Below are 18,530 nucleotides of genomic sequence, written 5' to 3' on the forward strand. Positions count from 1 at the left end.
GTAAACCATACAAATGGTCACCCAACTATTTCCATGTTCTTGTTTTGGTCACCTAACTTAAAATTTTTCAATTTAAGCACTAAACTTTGTATTCGTTCCTATTTTGGTCACTCGTCGTTAAATTGATAACGTAAATAATGACATGTCATTTTTCTAACCGGTATAGTAACACATTTAATCATCAATACTTACATATTCTATTAATTTGATCCTAATTCTAAATAATTTAATAAATTTAACCCTTCACATTTACAAAATTTATTAATTTGATCCTCACAATTCTTAACCGAAGTTTTGACAATAGAGACATTCCAAAACTTGAAAAAGAAAAAAAAAACATATCCAATTATAAAATGAGAATTGAACTATAAGGAGATTTGAGTTTCTGGGTTACTTAAATTTCTACTTTTTCTTCTATTTAATGGTTACTAAATTTAATCCATAGCTCAAAAAAAGGTTTTTTGCTGTTGGAAAAACCAGAAAAAATACAATTTTTTGTTGTTAATTGATTTTATTTTGTTTGCTATATCATCCATAAATAAGAATTGCAAAGTTGATGTTCTTAAGAAATAATATATTTACACGTATTATTTATTACATGTTATATTTGTACAATTGAAGAAGTTTTTTTTTCTTTTTTGGGTTTTATAAATTTATAAACTTGGAATGCCTCTTTTTTAAAATTTCAAAGTTTGAGTTAGTAAGTAATAGAATTTGTAAATGTAAAAATTAACTTTTTAAAATTATTTAAAATTAAAATCAAATTAATAAAATATACAAATATTAAAAATTAAATATGTTATTATACCTGTTAGAAAAATTCAATCTCAATTTTTCGTTGTCAATTTAACGACGGCTTAAATTTCCTTTTCTTGACTATCTAATTCATTTCAATTTCGTCTTCTTCGCGGTGATCTCGAGGTGGGTTTCTAGTTTTTTTTTTTCATCAATGGATATTGTAGCTTTATCTTAGTTTTTGAAACAGATTCTTATATAATTATATCCAACATTTCAAAACTCTATTTTTTCTTTTAAAATTTCTTTGTTTGGGTTTATGGATTCTGGGTTTTTATTTTTGTTGTTGATCAGTTGCTGAAAAAGGGAGCTTTTTCTTTTTTATATAATAGGGATAATCTAATCTAATCATCAGGCCATGGCTGTTGTTGAGAATGCTTCGAATCAAGACACGGCGGCTGCAACACTGACGTCAAACGACCAAGATCAGTCAACGCTTCGGTCAAAAACCGATCTGAGCTTACACGAAAACGATCAAGGGATGTACAACAAGATCGGTGGAACCAACGGTGGTGGTGGTAAAGATGAGCTTGAGGATAGTTTCGAAAGAGATAGGAGAAAGTTACAAGAACTGTTCTCTAAGCTTAACCCCATGGCTGAAGAGTTTGTACCTCACTCGCTTGTTAACAATGGACTCAATGGTGGGTTTCACACTAACAATATTGCTTTACAAAACAACAATAACAACATCTCAAGGAATGGCAATGCTAATTGCAATGGTGGTGGTAAAAGGGTATGACACCAAAAACCCCAGTTATTTTCATTGATGCTTAGTGTACATTTTGTATAAGGAAATTGATATGCTTTGTGAGTATTATTGCTGTTTTGGTCTTATGCTTGGTAGGGTTGGTTCTTATTTTAGGGTTTTTTTGGCTGATAACTCAAAAAAACCAAATTATTCGAGTTTGTGTGATGGTCTCACCCTATATCCAATGTGCAGTAACTACATTGTGCATCTGTTTTCTCAATAATGGAGATGATGAAATGGGATTTAATTGAACAAATTTGGTTGAGTGGAGATTATCCTTTTATGTTATGTACATTTTAAACCGTCCGAAAGCTTAAATTCCAATATTAGCGAAATTCTGTATGATATCATGGGCTTTGTTCATTCATTTCGATTTTCTCAGAAGAAAATTTTCGGTCAAGGGAAACGGAAATCGAACAGCAGGACAAGTATAGCTCAAAGAGAAGAGGTTATACGTAGGACTGTTTATGTGTCTGATATCGACCACCAGGTATGTTTATATATTCAGCATTTTCAGCTTTGTTTGTATGCCGCAATCAAATTCTTCTGTTTTGGATTTGTCATCTCTTGTTGGGATGCAGGTCACGGAGGAGCAGCTTGCCGGTTTATTTGTGAGTTGTGGGCAGGTGATGTTATTTTCATTGCTCGTCTTTGCAGTTTTATCGAAAACAACCTATCTGAATGTACTTTTTTCTTATGAAGGTGGTTGATTGTCGCATATGTGGTGATCCTAACTCTGTACTTCGTTTTGCTTTTATCGAGTTCATTGATGAAGGTGATGTTCAACCATGGTTATTTGTTTCATTCTTTAGCGGATAAACGTGATTTTTACATTCTTTACTGTGCAGAAGGTGCGCAAGCTGCACTGAACCTGGCAGGGACTATGCTTGGATTTTATCCAGTTAAGGTGCTGCCTTCAAAAACAGCTATCGCACCGGTTAACCCAACATTTTTGCCAAGGGTGAGGCTGATTGTCGTAAATTTATTATACTGGAACTTGTTGATACATTTTCTTTATGTATTCAGCCTGTTAAAGCATTTGTTATTTGGATTTCAGAATGAGGGTGAGCGTCAAATGTGTGCGAGAACTATCTACTGTACAAACATTGACAAGACGGTGAGAAGCTTTTTTGCACTTTATAATGTTGAATATAAAAACGATCGCGGTTGCAAATAACCCTTTAAATATTTTATTATACGATTTTATGTACTGCAGGTTACTCAAGCTGATGTTAAACTCTTTTTCGAAGCAGTCTGTGGGGAGGTTTGTTTAACTCTGGTGTTCTGTTTTTACTATTTATTATGACAAAACCTATCGGGATGCATTTAAAGGGAGTACTTGTCTGATGCAGGTTTATCGGCTGAGGTTGCTTGGGGACTATCAGCATTCAACTCGCATTGCTTTCGTCGAGTTTGTAATGGTAATTGTTTTTTTCCTCTTCATTCATGCAATGTGACTGAACAACTTTTCCCTTGTTTATCAAGGCTTTAATGAGGTATACGAGTGCATGAGCTTTTAGACCTGAAAATTTTGGCTAGCCGGTCAGTATTCCCCTTTGGAAGAGTGCATTCTCTTTGGAGCTGTGGTTTTTGTTTTCGTGGATTAAATTCGAAAGCAAAAAACTCGATTTAACTGTTGAATTCTAGTATAGTAGGTGGTACTGCATAGGGTAAAAGTACCATGGAGGTCATTATACTAAGAGTTGGATTGCATTTTGCTCCCCTACTCAAAAAATGGACAAATTAGACTATACGTTAGATCAAAGAGCAAACTGGTTTTTTTTTTTTTTTCATTTCTATTGTTAAAACCATGCCATGTGTTATTTTTTGGTTATTCTGTCAGTAAAGTTAGTTTTAACTATACAAATGAATGTATATTTTAACAAAAAGAATCAATTTGTTCTTTAGTTTAACGGACAAGGACTAATTTGTTTATATGTAATTTTACCTACTGCAAAGATAACACTCCTCGGAGCTGTGGATTTTGTTCTTCTCTTTGGCTTATTGGAAAAGTTATCAGTGTTTCTACACGGGTTTAAACTTTGGAATTGATATTTTATGCCCATTCGTCATCCCGAGATGGGGTTACCTCAGTGTTGATGAACTAAAGATTGAGTTCTCTCATGCAGGCTGAAAGTGCGATTGCTGCTCTCAACTGTAGTGGTGTGTTTCTGGGATCATTGCCCATAAGGTCAGATTCCCGATTCTCCCATCAGTTGTCTAAATGATATATTCTCTGTTTTCATTTTTTCTCACCGTATTCTCTATCCAATTATTGATTAAAGTATATATATCTGTCGCCTTTTAAGTGAAAACCTCGGGTGTTGTGTATGAACAGGGTCAGCCCATCAAAGACCCCAGTTCGGCCACGAGCTCCTCGCCTTCCCTCCTACTAAATCATTCACTCCGAACCGATTTTAGTTCCAAGTTTATATATATACATTTAAATACATACACAGCCATGTAAAGATGTTTCCCCATGTTGCTCTTGCTGATCTACATATATATCGTCCACTGCTACTATGTTTCGGCATCTTCGTTTACCATAGGAGTCTTGTCTTTTGTTTATCCACGCAACTTTGCGGTACATAGAGAATTCCGATGGACACGAGAAAATCACGAGCACCGAGAATCTCAGATAGAGGAATAGGGGGGTCGAAGGGGCACGAGAAAATCACGAGCACCGAGCCTTTTTCAGATTTAGTTGCTGTGTTTAAATAGTTAAAAATTAAAAGTTTATTAATTTATTTACAACATTTTAATTTTATTACTGAAAGTATTAGTAAATAGAGGATAAATACGTTTTAACACATTTGAATTTACGTCATTTTACATTAATAGGAATATCGATACTAATCGAATTAAAATTTAGTCAATTAATATTATCAATAATTAAATTAACATACCAACAAATGATTGAGTATAATGGTAAAACACATTACGCTTTCAAAGGAATGATTGAATTTTGTAAACGATATTATTAAGAGTAACAAACTCAAATTCTTAACATAAACTATAAAATAGACATGAAAAATAAAATAAAAAATTAAATTAACATTTTTAGGTTGTAGAAAATAAAGCATTTAAATTTTAAGTTGTTTTAAGTCTATAGACTAAACTAGTTTATAGTTTTCGTGTATATTAAATTTATAATTTTTTATAATATCAACTTTTGTTTAGAATTTTTAATGAATTTCTTCAAATAAATTATTAATAAATTGAAAAAGTAATATAATTATAAAGTATTTTTAAAAATATTTAAGTTGGGATCAGTTATATTAATGTTATTTAATTTTAAATTTATTTAATATTAAAATAATATTAAAATATTTAATATTAAAATAATACAAAATTCATCATGAATATTAATATATTATAATTTAAATAATATTTTTAATAAACTCTTTCAGGTTATTTATATATTATAAAATTAATTTGTTTTAATGTTAAAATTATGGGATAAATTTTAAAATTATACATTAATTATGGTTTAATTTGCAGTTGTATACATGAACTTTGATTTTGTGTAATTTTATACATGAAATTTTGCTTTGATCAAATTCTTATAAATTATTAACACAATTATTGATATAATATCATTTTATGTTTATATACTGCATACATAAATAATTATATTTATCCAATATAAAAATAAATTGATGTATTCATTTCTTTAAATGTATACGATTAAATCAAAATTAAAATTTCAAGTATAGATTTGAAAGCACAATTAGAGTTTCACATGTATAATTGCACCAAATTAAATTTAATTGCACATTAAATCAAAGTTCATGTATAATTTTGAGATTTATCTCTAAAATTATTAATATTCGATTATTTGTAATTATATATTTATCTTTGCTTTATTTTAACAATAAATGCATTTAATTCTTATCATATTTAAAAAATATAAATCTAACCTATGTGTCATTTTTTAAAACAATATTTTAAGCTTAACAATTTAATATTTATTAATTTTAATATTATAACATTAAAAGTTAATTTTAAAAAAATAAAAGATAATGAGTAAAAGAATAATTACCTAAATTATTAGTGAGCGCTTCGAATAAAAAGTGGCACGCTTTAAAAAACTGTAATATGGATATGGCTATTTATTTCTTTTTTTAACCTCGTATTGTTATAATATATAAAATTACATAAATAATAAAAAATGATAATTTTTTATCTATTTTTGAATTAATAAAATGTATTTATTAAGTCACACATGGTGTAATTTCAAAATGTGCACTTATAAATATAATATAATTACATTAAAAGTTTCAATATATATATTTTTGTACCTTGTAATATATATGGGCTTCTTTTAATTATTAATATAATTTATTTCTTTTGTGTAAACATGATTTATGGAAATTTTAAAATTGTTTTTATAGTATTTTAAAATGAAAATATGTTTATTTGATTTGTAAAATTTATTTAAGTTTTTTTTTTAAAATTACAATTAACAGGGTAAAATCTAAACAATTAATGCAACTAGCGTAATTTAAACCAAAGCCAAATTTGGGGTAATAAACATCTTTAATCATCATGCCATAATCGGGGTTCTATGTAAGTTTGACTTTTAATAGTAAGGTATAGTGCATAACATGATATATATATATGGTAATTGGTGTCAAGTAGAAATGAATGTATATTATTTAAATAATTTTCCTTAAATTAATTCAATTATTAACTTAAATACTAAAATTAAATTTGATATTTTTAGATGTGAATCTATATATTTATGTGTTAATGTTGATTTATGGTTGTAATTCAAAATCATAAATGGTAAATGTGGCAAATTTAAATCCTAAGCATTTAGCTAACCTTCAACTACCCACATGATCACCGTCGAAGAACAGACAGTGAAGGAAATTAACATTAATGACAAACCCACCGAAACAAATAGAAGAAATCACATGCTTCTTCTCCTCACTTTTAATTAATTTGGATCGTCAACCTTCATTCAATACGCAATAGGGATAATTTGGCCCATACCCCCCCTACCCAACCACATACTCCACAGCTCATGTGTTTTGCAATGCTACCAAAAAAAAAAAGTCAACGTTCTTTTGCATCATTATACTTTAACACAGTAAAACCCCCATCGGAAAACGGTCTCTTTTTATACGGTGACACAGAGTGTAACAAGTCAACGGTTACTGAAAAGAGAAAATTTAAGGAAATATTGGAAGAGATGAAGTGGCTTAAAGGGAAAGGCAGCTATGAGGGAATGATTGAGGTAAAAATATGACGGAAGTTTTTTGTTGTATTAAAAGTTGGTTTGGATTTTGTTTTTTCTAAATTAATTTTTATATGTTAATTTTAATTATTTTTATTATTAAAAAATGATCTCTGCGTATTAAGATGAGCTACACATGATACATGTCACTATTTACAGATGAGTAGGAGTTGTTTTGGAGTAATTCCTTAGATGGGGCCTCATGGATTATGGAAAACGAAAAGCAATGAGTAGGGTTTTGTGTTTGGGAGCTGTGCTTTTTTCAGTTTGACTTTCTCTTTCAAACATAATTTCGGTGTCAGAAAAAAAAACAGTTGTTGACTTTGTTTAGTATTGCATGCTACCAAAGAAATATGGTATAAATTCTAGATCAAAATATTGATTTAAATAGCCTTCGAAAAATGATTTAAAAAAAAAAAAATATTTTTGGCACTGCAGTTTAAATATTGGAGCAGCACTTTCTTAGCAAGACTCCATTATTGTGAAACTCCTCAAGCATTAAATACACGCGCATAAAAAAGCTTCCATTATTATTATTTTGTTAAAAGAAAAAAGAGCTTCCATTAAACTAGATGACCTTCACAGCAGGTGACTATGGATCCTTGTAGTTAGGCATGGTTATCCAAACTGTCTCAACTATTCAGATCGAAAATCAATTAAGAAATCGAGTTAGAAAAAAAATTTAAATCAATTAATATGAGTCAATATAAATTGATTGAACCGGTGATTACATAAATTTTCATTATATATATTTATAAAAATTTTGTCTAAATATATATTAATAAAAATATTAATTACTGAAATTTTGATATTTTTAATAAATGTTATGAATTTAAATTTATTTATTAATTTTTATTTTATTAAAATAATATTTAATTAAAAGTTTTTATTTTTATTTAATTTCACTAATATTTTTAAAAATAATTAATAGTTGGTCAGAAGAAATGGAGTGGACTTCTTTCCTAAATATAGTTAAATACCAATTTCAGTTCGAATATGATTCAGTACATTATATCAAAGAGTAAATTGATCATTTTTTTAAAAAATTTATCCGTTTCTATTGTTAAAAACTTATATAACAAAATAATCAAATAATTACATATGATGTGCCACAAGTACATAATGTTCAAGGGGGAATTTAAGGGGGCAAGTAATGCCTCCCACTCCCCCCTCCCGAGGGAAAATTGCTATGTACTGCCTTAAGACATGTTTAAATTACAAATTAATATATTATCAAATTGCACTTTAGCTCCTAAATATGAAAAAAAATATGTTAAGTCACTTAAAAAATAATGTAATAAAAAATTATAACATGGTAAAATTATATTTTGACCTCTAAAAAATTTATAATTCAATTCTAACCCCCTAAAAATTTTTTCTAGATTCACCATTGCTTATACTATGTACATGAACCAAATTTTAGTAGTAAAAATAGAAAATTTTTAACAGAATGATTAATTTATTCTTTGACTTAACATATAAAGACTAATTTATCTATTTTTTTGAATAAATAAAATAATATATAATATATCTTTTAATATAAAAACCTTCATAATAAATATACCCACTAATTTTAATTTTAAACTAATATTTCTAAAATAGTATAGATATATCGGGGTTAGTAGAAAAGATTCGTGGCTCCTGTGGAAGAAATCAAATCCAAGTTGGAAAAAGAAAATAAATAAAAAATTGATGACCTGTTTGAAACATCATTTTCAAGGATAAATGAAGGTAGAAAACAGCTCATAAGGGGGTGATATTAATTTTATGTGCCACCATTTTCTACTTCGTCTTCTTTCTCTACCAAACACCTGGCCGCCATTAATGGCTTCTGAAACTTCTTCAGTATTTCAGTTCATGTTTCCTTTAATAATTGAAAGGCTGAAGCGTCGGTACAGGTAGATAAAATACTTGAATTTTCATTTAAATTCATTATTTTGTATCGTATTTTATACGTAGATTTAAAAGCAATGCATGTATTTACGGAGAATTTTTACCCTAAAAAAATGTGCCTGAAAGAATATATACTCATATACATACATAAAGAAACTTACGCATATAATCATAAGTGATATTTATTCGATGGATTGTAATTATAAAACATAATAAATTGAAAATTAAAATATATTCAAATTTAATTCAAAATAAATATAAATAAAAGTTCGTCCACGACAAATTAAATTTAATATAAATTAGAAGACAACCCATAAACGAGATTTAAGGGTCATCAAGGCCACAAAAGATTTGAAGTTTGTTGAAGGCTTGAAGCTTTGACGGGGTCAAAGGAGGGCAAAATGTCCAAAGAGGTTTGAAATTTTAACACAAATCCTTCCCACACACAGCTCTTTTCCGTATCCAATTGAATATTTAGCTCGATTTGTATTAACATTGTTAACAGTACATGAGGACATGAGTTTAAGTAGATTAATTTATAGATTGAAAAGAATATTATGTCAAAAAGAGTTATTTTTAAAAAAAAATTAACTATTTTTCAATTATAAAATTAATTAAATTTCAAATTAATCCCTATATTTTACTTAAATTTAAATTTTAATTTATAAACTTCAATTTTTCCATAATTTGATTTGAATAAACATAGTAGCATTAGATTAAGCATGAAAAACATCATTGATTACAACATGTAGAAAGGATGGGTAATCTTCCATCCAAAAAACATTTTCAGAATCAAAGCAGTTTCTTGCAAGTTGGTGAGCGACTTCATTGCATTTCCTATTGACATGTTGAAACAAACAAGTTTGTAAAAGAGCCATAGATATTCCTTTAGAAATCGTCGGTCCTATGCAAGATAGGTCGCCGTACCTTCCCTGTAAGCTCAAGATAATGTTCAGAGCATCTCCATCAAACATAACTGTAATGGCCTAAATTCAAGGTTATCGGAATAACGGTTTCGTAATCATAGATTCGATTTAAAGAAAATTTTATTTCAATATTTTTGCTTGAAAATTGATATGATAGGAAAATCGTATGAAAATATTGATAGAAAAATTTTACTGATTTAGTGGTTAGTTAGAAAAAGAAATTATTGAAGAAATTGGGTAAAAACAAGATATCAGGACCTCTATCTTGTAAAACCGAGTCGAAAATAATTTTATAAATATTTATGAAATGTTATTAGTGTGATATTAAAATTTCATTAGGAAATTTTAATATTTGGGTAGTCAATTAAATGAAAAGGACTAAATTGTAATAGGTGTAAAAGTTGCTAGAATGATTAAATAGCTTAAGAGTCTAATGAGAAAGGATTTAAAAGACAATTAGACCCAAAATTTATTTGGGCTGGACGGCAAGGGTATGAAATCAGCAGAAAAATTGATAAATTAAGGGTAAAATTGGAATATTGTAAAATTAACTAAATAAAGCTAGGACTAAATAGGAAATATCTAGATTTCTCTTCATTTCTCTTCAATTCCAGCAGCTAAAAACGCCATAGGAGGGTTCTCTAAGCTGATATTTCATAATTTTTGCACCAAGTGAGTTAATCCTTTCCTTTTTCTTGTAATTTTTGTGTTTCTAAGACTTTTACAACTAGGCCCTACTATTAAATTCATTAGTTTTTGATTTCATGGATGAAATTGAAAGTCACCATGGTTGAGTGCTGTAATTTTATGATGAAATAAAATTAAATTAAAGCTTTAATTTGTTTATGAGATGATTTTATTCGGTAATTTCAATAGAAATTGATTTTTAGGACCTAATTGTGAAAATGCTTGGAATTAAAGTCTATTGCTGAAATTCTGATTCCTAAAGGTTGTAAACTAGTTTACGGTGATAGAATAAAATATTAATTGAGAAAAATCAGTTCAATTGAGAGGCTAATTGAGTAGGGACGAAATTATCATTTATTAAAAGCTTAGGGGAAAAATGGTAATAAACAGCTTGTAGAAAAACAGTTTGGACAGCAGCAGTAGACTAATTTTGAAAAATCACCATAAATTTTAGAAATCTAATTAGAAGATGACAAAAATATGGAATTAAATCTTATTGAGTCTAGTTTCTCATAGAAGAAATAGTCTAAGCAATGGATTTGTAAATTTTGAGATATAATGAATTTTGTGAGACAAGGTCAGAATGAATTCGGGTTCCCCTGTTCTGATTTTGAAAAATCATAAAAAATTGAAGAAAAACAATTAGTGGCTTAAATTTATATGTCTAGAATCGTTAATGAGTCTATTTTTAAGAGAAACAAACGAGAACAACATTTGAATTCTGTATGAAGAGATAATTAATTTTTAGTGAAGAAGGGTCAGAACTGTCTATAGCAGAACATGGGTGACTTTAAAGAATAAACTGTACTGATTGGCTAAACCAAAAATTATGAAAATTTTATGGTAAGAATATATGTGAGTTTAGTTTCAGGGAAAATTATCGGATCCTAATTTGGAGTTCTTTATCTCAAGATAAAAATAATTTAGTGACTATGACTCAAGTAGACAGCTTTGAATGAACTATAAATAATAGTTGAATTATAGAGAATGTTGCATATGAATATGAAATGTATTAAATTGATAATTAAATTTATTTATTTAGATCCAGAAGATTCAAATACGAAGCTAGATCGAGGAAAGGAAAAAGTTCGGGATTAGTAGATTTTTTTTTGTTTACAAACAAAGTATCAAGGTAAGTTCGTGTAACTTGAATTATATTCTTAAATGCTTGAGATTGTATGTTATTTATGTGAATATGATTTGAATGTTCATTGTATGAAAATTTATGAAACATTGATATATTTGATAAAATGGGAAGAAATCCCGGTTGAATGAAAGGAAAATTCGATGGATCTCTGAAAAGGAATTGACGGTAAAAAGGATCTAGCCCGGACGGGTGATCCTATTCTGATATAGCCCTCCCGAAGAATGTGTAAAATGGATTTAGCCCGGACGGGTAATCCGAATTAGGGTCTGAATTTAGCCTGGACTGGTAATTCAGATCCAAGCTCATTAGAGTAATTGTCGTTGTAGAGGATTTAGCCTGGACTGGTAATCCCGACAATACTCTATGAGTTTATATTGCAGGGGATTTAGCCTGGACTGGTAATCCCGCTGCAAGGTTGAGGTTCGCGGGAGTGTGCTCTCTGAAATGGATATGTGCGCACATGAATATGAATTGACGGACCCGGAATTGTACAATAAATGTGTACCTTTGAAAATCCATCGAAATTCCGATAAATTCAATGGGATAAATATGGAAAAATAACAAGGAAATGGAAATCATGGTATTGATGAGCTCATCAATCATAGTATATATTATTGGTACATGGAAATTATTGTACTAACTTGAATGTTGAGTTTGTGCATGTTAGGGTAATAATGCATTGAATGTTTATTATATTGTATTGAAAATATTAGGTAAGTATAATTCTTATTACATAAGCTTACTAAGCACAAAGTGCTTACCCCGTTTCCTTTTTCCCTGTTTTGTAGTGTTAAGAGCTCGGAGGTCGGATTTAGTCGGAGACACATCACACTGTCAACCTCAGGATTTCGGTATATAAAGAAACTTTATTTTGGAAATCAATGGCATGTATAAGCTAACAAAGTAAATGTTAACGTGAAATGAATGTAAAGTTAGCCATTAGTATGGTTAACAAACCTGGTTTTAGATATGTGATGACGTTATCTTATAAATATGCATGAATTTATCTTGAAAATATGTTGAATTGATTTGGTTGATGTGGACTGGTCTCGATTTAATATTGCAGGGAAGGTTAGATATTTATAAAGGGGCTATATTGAATATAAAAAAAATTTTAATTCGTAAACTCCGGTAATGCCTCGTACCCTATTCTGGCAATGAATACGGGTAGGGGTATTACAATAACGCTTTGATGCCTGAGCTGTAACGCAAATTCCATTGCTTTAACCGTACTTGGATCCGCCAAAGTCACGAATGATGTGGCCACTCGCTTCCTGTTTAGTCGAAAGATCAAATGATGTAGTGGCGCCTGCAATGAAGAGAAAGAGGTGGATTGTCGACATCCCAATGGGACAATTTGTAATTCTCTTGTATTTGCAGTTGACTAATGATTTCATCAGCAAAAATCGAAGCACAAAAAGATTTATCAGCGTGGATCATAGTGTTCCTAACGTTCCATAGGCCGCGTAAAATCATAACAAAAGTTTCAAACTCATTGATCAGTAAGGAGAGTGGTACTCGCCAGTAGTGAAGAACTTATTTAGGGAAAGTGCAGTCCCTCAAAGCATGAAGATCCAACTCCCATTCACATCCACGTCATTTACATTGTTTTTGGGCATTTTGTATCTTACTAGTAGTGTTTCCCGTTGTTGGTAAGGTTGTATTGCAAGCTCTCCAAGCAAAGAGTTTCACTTTAGGCATTGTTTTGATTTTCCATGAAGTTTGGTGCCAAACAATCTCATCCTCACAAATAGCAACAGCCAGAGGCATTTCTAAGATAGCCTTTGCCTCCACCTCATTGAATTCAACTCTTATCAAGTCCTCTTGCCATCTATTGTTGGCTTCATTGATGAGCATGTTGACTTTACCATTAGGATGTATATTCGTGGCTGCCAATAACGCCAAAAAGACTGATTAGAGGGCATTTACTGGTTTGATTTAATCTTAATGTGCTTACCATTACCGACTCTCCAACGAGTTCCTTTTTGCATCAGCTCTTTAGCCGATCATATGTTTCTCCATAAAATAGATGCTTTGTAGCTCAAATGATTTTCTTACAGAACAAAAAATTAAAATTTTGAAAATCGAGTCAATTTAAAATATTTATAACAATAAATTTTTTATGAATTCGCACGTTTATTTTGGGCTAGACGGATTCTTGTTGTTCTCATCTTTCGACCAAACGGTTTTCTTCAATATTATTGTATCATGAACTACTTCAATTGTCGGCTCGAATGAATTCGAATCAAACCCAAAATTAAAAATTATTTATTTTACTTTCAATGGGAAGGAAAAAATCACTCTCAATAGAAACCGGTAAAATTGTTATTCCGGAAAATACAATTTATACTTAGATATAAATTCTCATTATTTCCGGATTGAATAACAATATCTCAAAGTTATATAAAACTTATTTTATATTAAGCCTTATCGGTGTCATCTATTTATAGGAAGAAAAAGTGAAACCCTAATTAAATTAGTAGGAGTCTATTTAATAGAAAAATAATTTCCTAATTGAACTAGGAGATAGAGGGGCGACAACCCTAGTTAAATATACTATGGTTTGTCATCCCTTGTAATTAACATGAGGGGCTTTTGGGCCTCTCCCGTATAAGGTTAAATTATAAGTATTTTTCTATTTTTCAAAATAAACATCATAAATTAATTTAAATAAATAAATTTCTCAATTAAATAAAATTTCAACTCGATTCTGATTCCGTTAAAATCATAACAACTTTATCGTAAAAGAATTTATGAGAAAATATATTTAATTTTTCTATATTCAACGGATTCACTATGACTAATTAATTTAATTTCATTTTCGAACTTCAATTAATTAATTAATTAATAACTTGAAAAACTATAAATTAATTCTCAGGTCATTTCCATACTTAGTGAGAAAACCACATTAATTTCCAAATGTTTCTCATTTCTCTAATTTTACCATTTCTACCAATTTCTTTTCATTTGATTTAACATGCAATTTCTTTTTTGTTTCAACGAGCTAGCAGAGGGATGGTTTGACATATGATTAGGGCTCAAATGATTTATAATTAAATTTCAACTTTTCACTTATTAATTATAAGCTATTTAGTCATGAAGTCATTCCATTATAGTATCATAACCGAGTTCTCCCTAATGACATGCCATTACGAAAACAATTTGATTAGTACTCGTCTAATGACCTTACCATAAATGTGTTACCCTTATAGAATATCTTTAATCTTTTGGGGATAAATTCATTCTCCCAATATGATCCTATTTTATCCTATGGTAACCATTACATTTTCTTTCATGAAAAGTCAATTACTATCAAATAGTAATTAAGTTATTCATCACAAAGACGAACAACTCATGGGCACATTTTCTTTTCATCTATCATATAATGTCAATGAAAGGATATCATTTATGTAACACCACTTAACCCTAAACCGTCACCGGATTAGGGTTACGGAGCATTATCGGACATATTGGATAACTTAGAAATAATTCATAAATAAATAACATTCATAGCATAGTTTAACTTTTAAGTCTTTACAATAAACCCTCGAGGCCCAAAATACGTATTAGGAGTGGAACGAATTTTTTTTAATTTTTTTTAATTTCGGCAGCATTTCTGCTTATTTTGTATAAAACCCCCTGCAAGTTCAAACCAAAAACAACCAATACCATATATATTATATAAACTTTTGTACCATTTCATTAGTATAAACATTAAAAATACTAATTACCATTTTTTTTACAACAAAAGTCTTGTAACATTCTGATGTGATCAAAATAACACCTATGTACATGCCACTTTTAATTCAAAATATGATACCTACTTATGAAGCTCTTGAGATGTGATGAGATGAGAGATATTCTAGCCGACTTTACCTCTTCGAGTCTAACTGTACCTACGCGTTAAAATTAAACGCGTTAAGCCGATGAAGGCTTAGTAAGCACTACAAGAATAAATAGGCAAATAAATCCTATTAAAATATTATAATCCCTTTTGATCAATATATATTTATATGCATATAAGTTTCTTTAGTTGTATCTTATATTAACAAAATTTAATTTATTATTATATATAAGTTATAAAACTTACCTTAGTACATTGATAATTCGCTTTGGTTCACAACTTATAACTTTAGCCCAAAGTAGACTTAATAGAACATACTGGATATACGAAACAAATACAGAAGTGCATTATTATGCACAAACGAACAAAAAGCACTAAAGTGCTATACAGAGAGCACTTAACGTGCTAATAATAGAACGGAGAGCACTAATGTGCTAATAATCAGAGAGCGCGCTAGAGTTCCTTAATGGCATGCCACTAATATCCTAGTAGTTCTAAATTCATCTACTTGGGCATTAAAACTGAATTTCATACATTTAAATACTTTACATAAATATTTCGAAAAAGATTTCTCATTTCTCATCATTACAATTTAGTGCATATTACACAACTCACAAATATCACATCCTTTTCACACATATACTTTTGTCACAACATTATTACTTAATGTTCAAACAATATAATTTCTTATATTCTCCAATTATAATTTTCTTTTCAAATTTCATAATTCCATAATCTATTATTATTATTTATTTACTTATAAATTTAAATAAATACATATATATTACATTTTTATTTCTAAATAATTCTATACTACAATATAAACATCTAAATAAAATTAATTTAAAAAAACTCTTGTAGTACTTACAACAAAAAGATTGAGATGATGTCTTCCTTCACTCCTTAGTCTTCTCTTTTCCCTTTTTTTCAATTAGGTCCTCGCCTTTCTTTTATTTCTCTTCAATTTCATATAAAACATATAACATTTATATGTTAGAGAAAAATAATTAAATGACTTTCTTATACTATTAAAAAAATAAACATGTATGATATAATAAATTCATCATTTCTTACATTAACTTACATTTCAATTTATTCCATAACTAAAATTATTTCCATTTCTATTACAATCTATGCTTTATTTTTATTTAAATTCTACTTATAACTTAGTTTAACTCCTCACTAATAAACCCCAATTTCAAACTTCTTATAATTTACTCCCTATTGCAATCTATTTCACAATTTCTCAAATCTAATTTGAATTTTTCATAAGTTCAATCTCTAATTTATCCATAAATTCAACAATAATTATTCAATCTCTAATTTTCCATAACTCTCAAAATTTCAACATATACCTAATAGTAATTTGTTCTAGGATCATAAAAACTCAATAATTACAAGAAAATGAATTAAATTGACTTACCAAATTCAATTTGAACCCTTGAAATTTCAAATTTTCTTTTTTTTCTTTTTCTTTCTCCCTTTTTCTCTATTTCGTCCCTGTCCCTGCTATTCTGTTTTATTGTTTCTTCTTTCTATTATGTTTCTTTATTTACTTATGTTTTATATATTATATTATATATAATATAATAATATGATATATTATATATTAATACTTAAATATTAAATTAATATAATATATAATATATAATATATATTTTTATATTAAAAATATCTTAGATTTTTTTTTCTTTCAACATTAAACCGCCTCATTTAATAATAATGGCATATTTTCCTATTTAGTCCTTTCTATTTTCTTTAATCTATAGTTAAACTTTCACACTTATTTCAATCTAATCCTTTTTCCTAATTATTTCTAATTAAGTCGAATTCACCTAATCAAAACCTAATTAGACACACAACTAGTTTCGTAAATATTTATTATAAATATTTACGAATCCGATTTATCAGAACGGAGTCCCGAGAATGTATTTTTTCTCTTTTTATCAATTTAACTATATAATCAATAAAATTTTCCTATCAAAATTTTCATGCAGTATTCCTATCGTAATATAGACTATGCCACAATATTAAAATAAATTTTCTTTCTAGATCGGATTTTGGTCACGAAACCACTATTCCGATTTTACTGAAAATGGGCCATTACAATTTACCCATCATCTAATGATACTACATGCTGTAAAATTTGTATGCCTAATGCACCATTTTTTGGTTCCTTATATATTCGAACTCAGACTTTTACTTGCATTAAAGTATATGTGTGACACACGGCCAACTGACACGGCCGTGTGTCCCCTGTATCTTTTGATTTGCATAAGTCAGTATGCTTAAATTTTTCACACGGCTTAACACATGGGCATATGGTTTGGCCATGTGTCCCCTGCATCTTATAAATTGCAAAACAAAATGCTCAAATTATTCACACGGCTTAGCACACGGGCATGTGGCTTGGCCATGTGACCCCTGCACCTTATTAAAACAAGTCAGTATGCTCACACAGCCTAGCATACAGGCATGTGGCTTGGCCGTATAACTTAAGTCAAAGAGCTCCCAAGTTTGGAAACGGGCTGAGACATGGCCGTGTGCCCCTATTCCGGATGCCCACACTGCCTGAGCACGGGCGTGTCTCTTGACCGTGTGAGCTACATGGCCTGGCCACACGGGCATGTTTTGAAAAATTCTCTGAGTACCCGATTAAGTCCCAACTCATTTCTAATGTGTATTTTGAGCCTCGAGGGCTCATATAAGGGACAATATGATTGATTTTGATTAGTTTCTTATATGAAATGTTTGTTATTCGATCTGTAAGGTAATACTCCATAACACTGTCCCGGTAACGGATACGGGTTAGGGGTGTTACAATATGAGTCATGCATACATAGTCCATCATCCACTCAAGATTAATGTATGTCACATTATGAACGTCACAAGTGAATAAATCCATAAACAGATTAAGGATCTATTTTTCTTGGATCTTGTCCGATATACTATCAATCTAGTTAGTCACATATGTGTCTCTATCTTCTAAAAATCATCCACTTTGATATCCAAGACAAGGTATCTCCCCAATTGGACTTGATAGACAACATATTAGTCTTTCAATCAGTTTTCTCATTTCCAATTAGACTAAGTACATGTTTAGGTTTGTCTACTAATATAAGTTATCTTTTAGTATTGCAATCCGGTCGTGTAATACCGCTTAGTATTAGTTCAAACATTAGACAATCATTGAGCTAATAATTGCTTCTATTTTGCTTTGCATGCAAAAACCACATAAGGACATTATA

The 18,530-nt window shown here is 29.5% G+C and overlaps 1 protein-coding gene across 2 annotated transcripts; it reads left to right on the plus strand.

Moving 5' to 3' along the window:
- The first annotated feature begins 628 nt into the window (after positions 1-628).
- Positions 629-4,310, plus strand: LOC107923718 (polyadenylate-binding protein-interacting protein 11). 2 transcript variants are annotated; one of them, XM_016853890.2, is made up of 11 exons: positions 629-921; positions 1,128-1,528; positions 1,926-2,033; positions 2,125-2,169; positions 2,246-2,318; positions 2,392-2,504; positions 2,601-2,660; positions 2,760-2,807; positions 2,896-2,964; positions 3,673-3,734; positions 3,882-4,310. In XM_016853890.2, the coding sequence occupies exons 2-11, from the start codon at positions 1,154-1,156 to the stop codon at positions 3,937-3,939; spliced, it is 1,011 nt and encodes a 336-aa protein (XP_016709379.1). In that variant the 5' UTR covers positions 629-921; positions 1,128-1,153; the 3' UTR covers positions 3,940-4,310. The 2 variants fall into 2 exon arrangements, with proteins under 2 accessions (XP_016709379.1, XP_016709380.1); XM_016853891.2 differs by having other exon boundaries at positions 787-921; positions 1,151-1,528.
- Positions 4,311-18,530: the final 14,220 nt, after the last annotated feature.

This window comes from Gossypium hirsutum, chromosome A11 (genome assembly GCF_007990345.1).
Source record: "Gossypium hirsutum isolate 1008001.06 chromosome A11, Gossypium_hirsutum_v2.1, whole genome shotgun sequence".
In the NCBI taxonomy this organism is placed as follows: Eukaryota; Viridiplantae; Streptophyta; class Magnoliopsida; order Malvales; family Malvaceae; genus Gossypium; species Gossypium hirsutum.

Coding starts and splice junctions, on each gene's coding strand:
- LOC107923718 (XM_016853890.2), top strand. CDS start 1,154: ATGGCTGTTGTTGAGAATGCTTCGAATCAAGACACGGCGGCTGCAACA. Junction 2,965..3,672: donor CTTTCGTCGAGTTTGTAATG/GTAATTGTTTTT, acceptor TCTCTCATGCAG/GCTGAAAGTGCGATTGCTGC. Junction 3,735..3,881: donor CTGGGATCATTGCCCATAAG/GTCAGATTCCCG, acceptor GTGTATGAACAG/GGTCAGCCCATCAAAGACCC.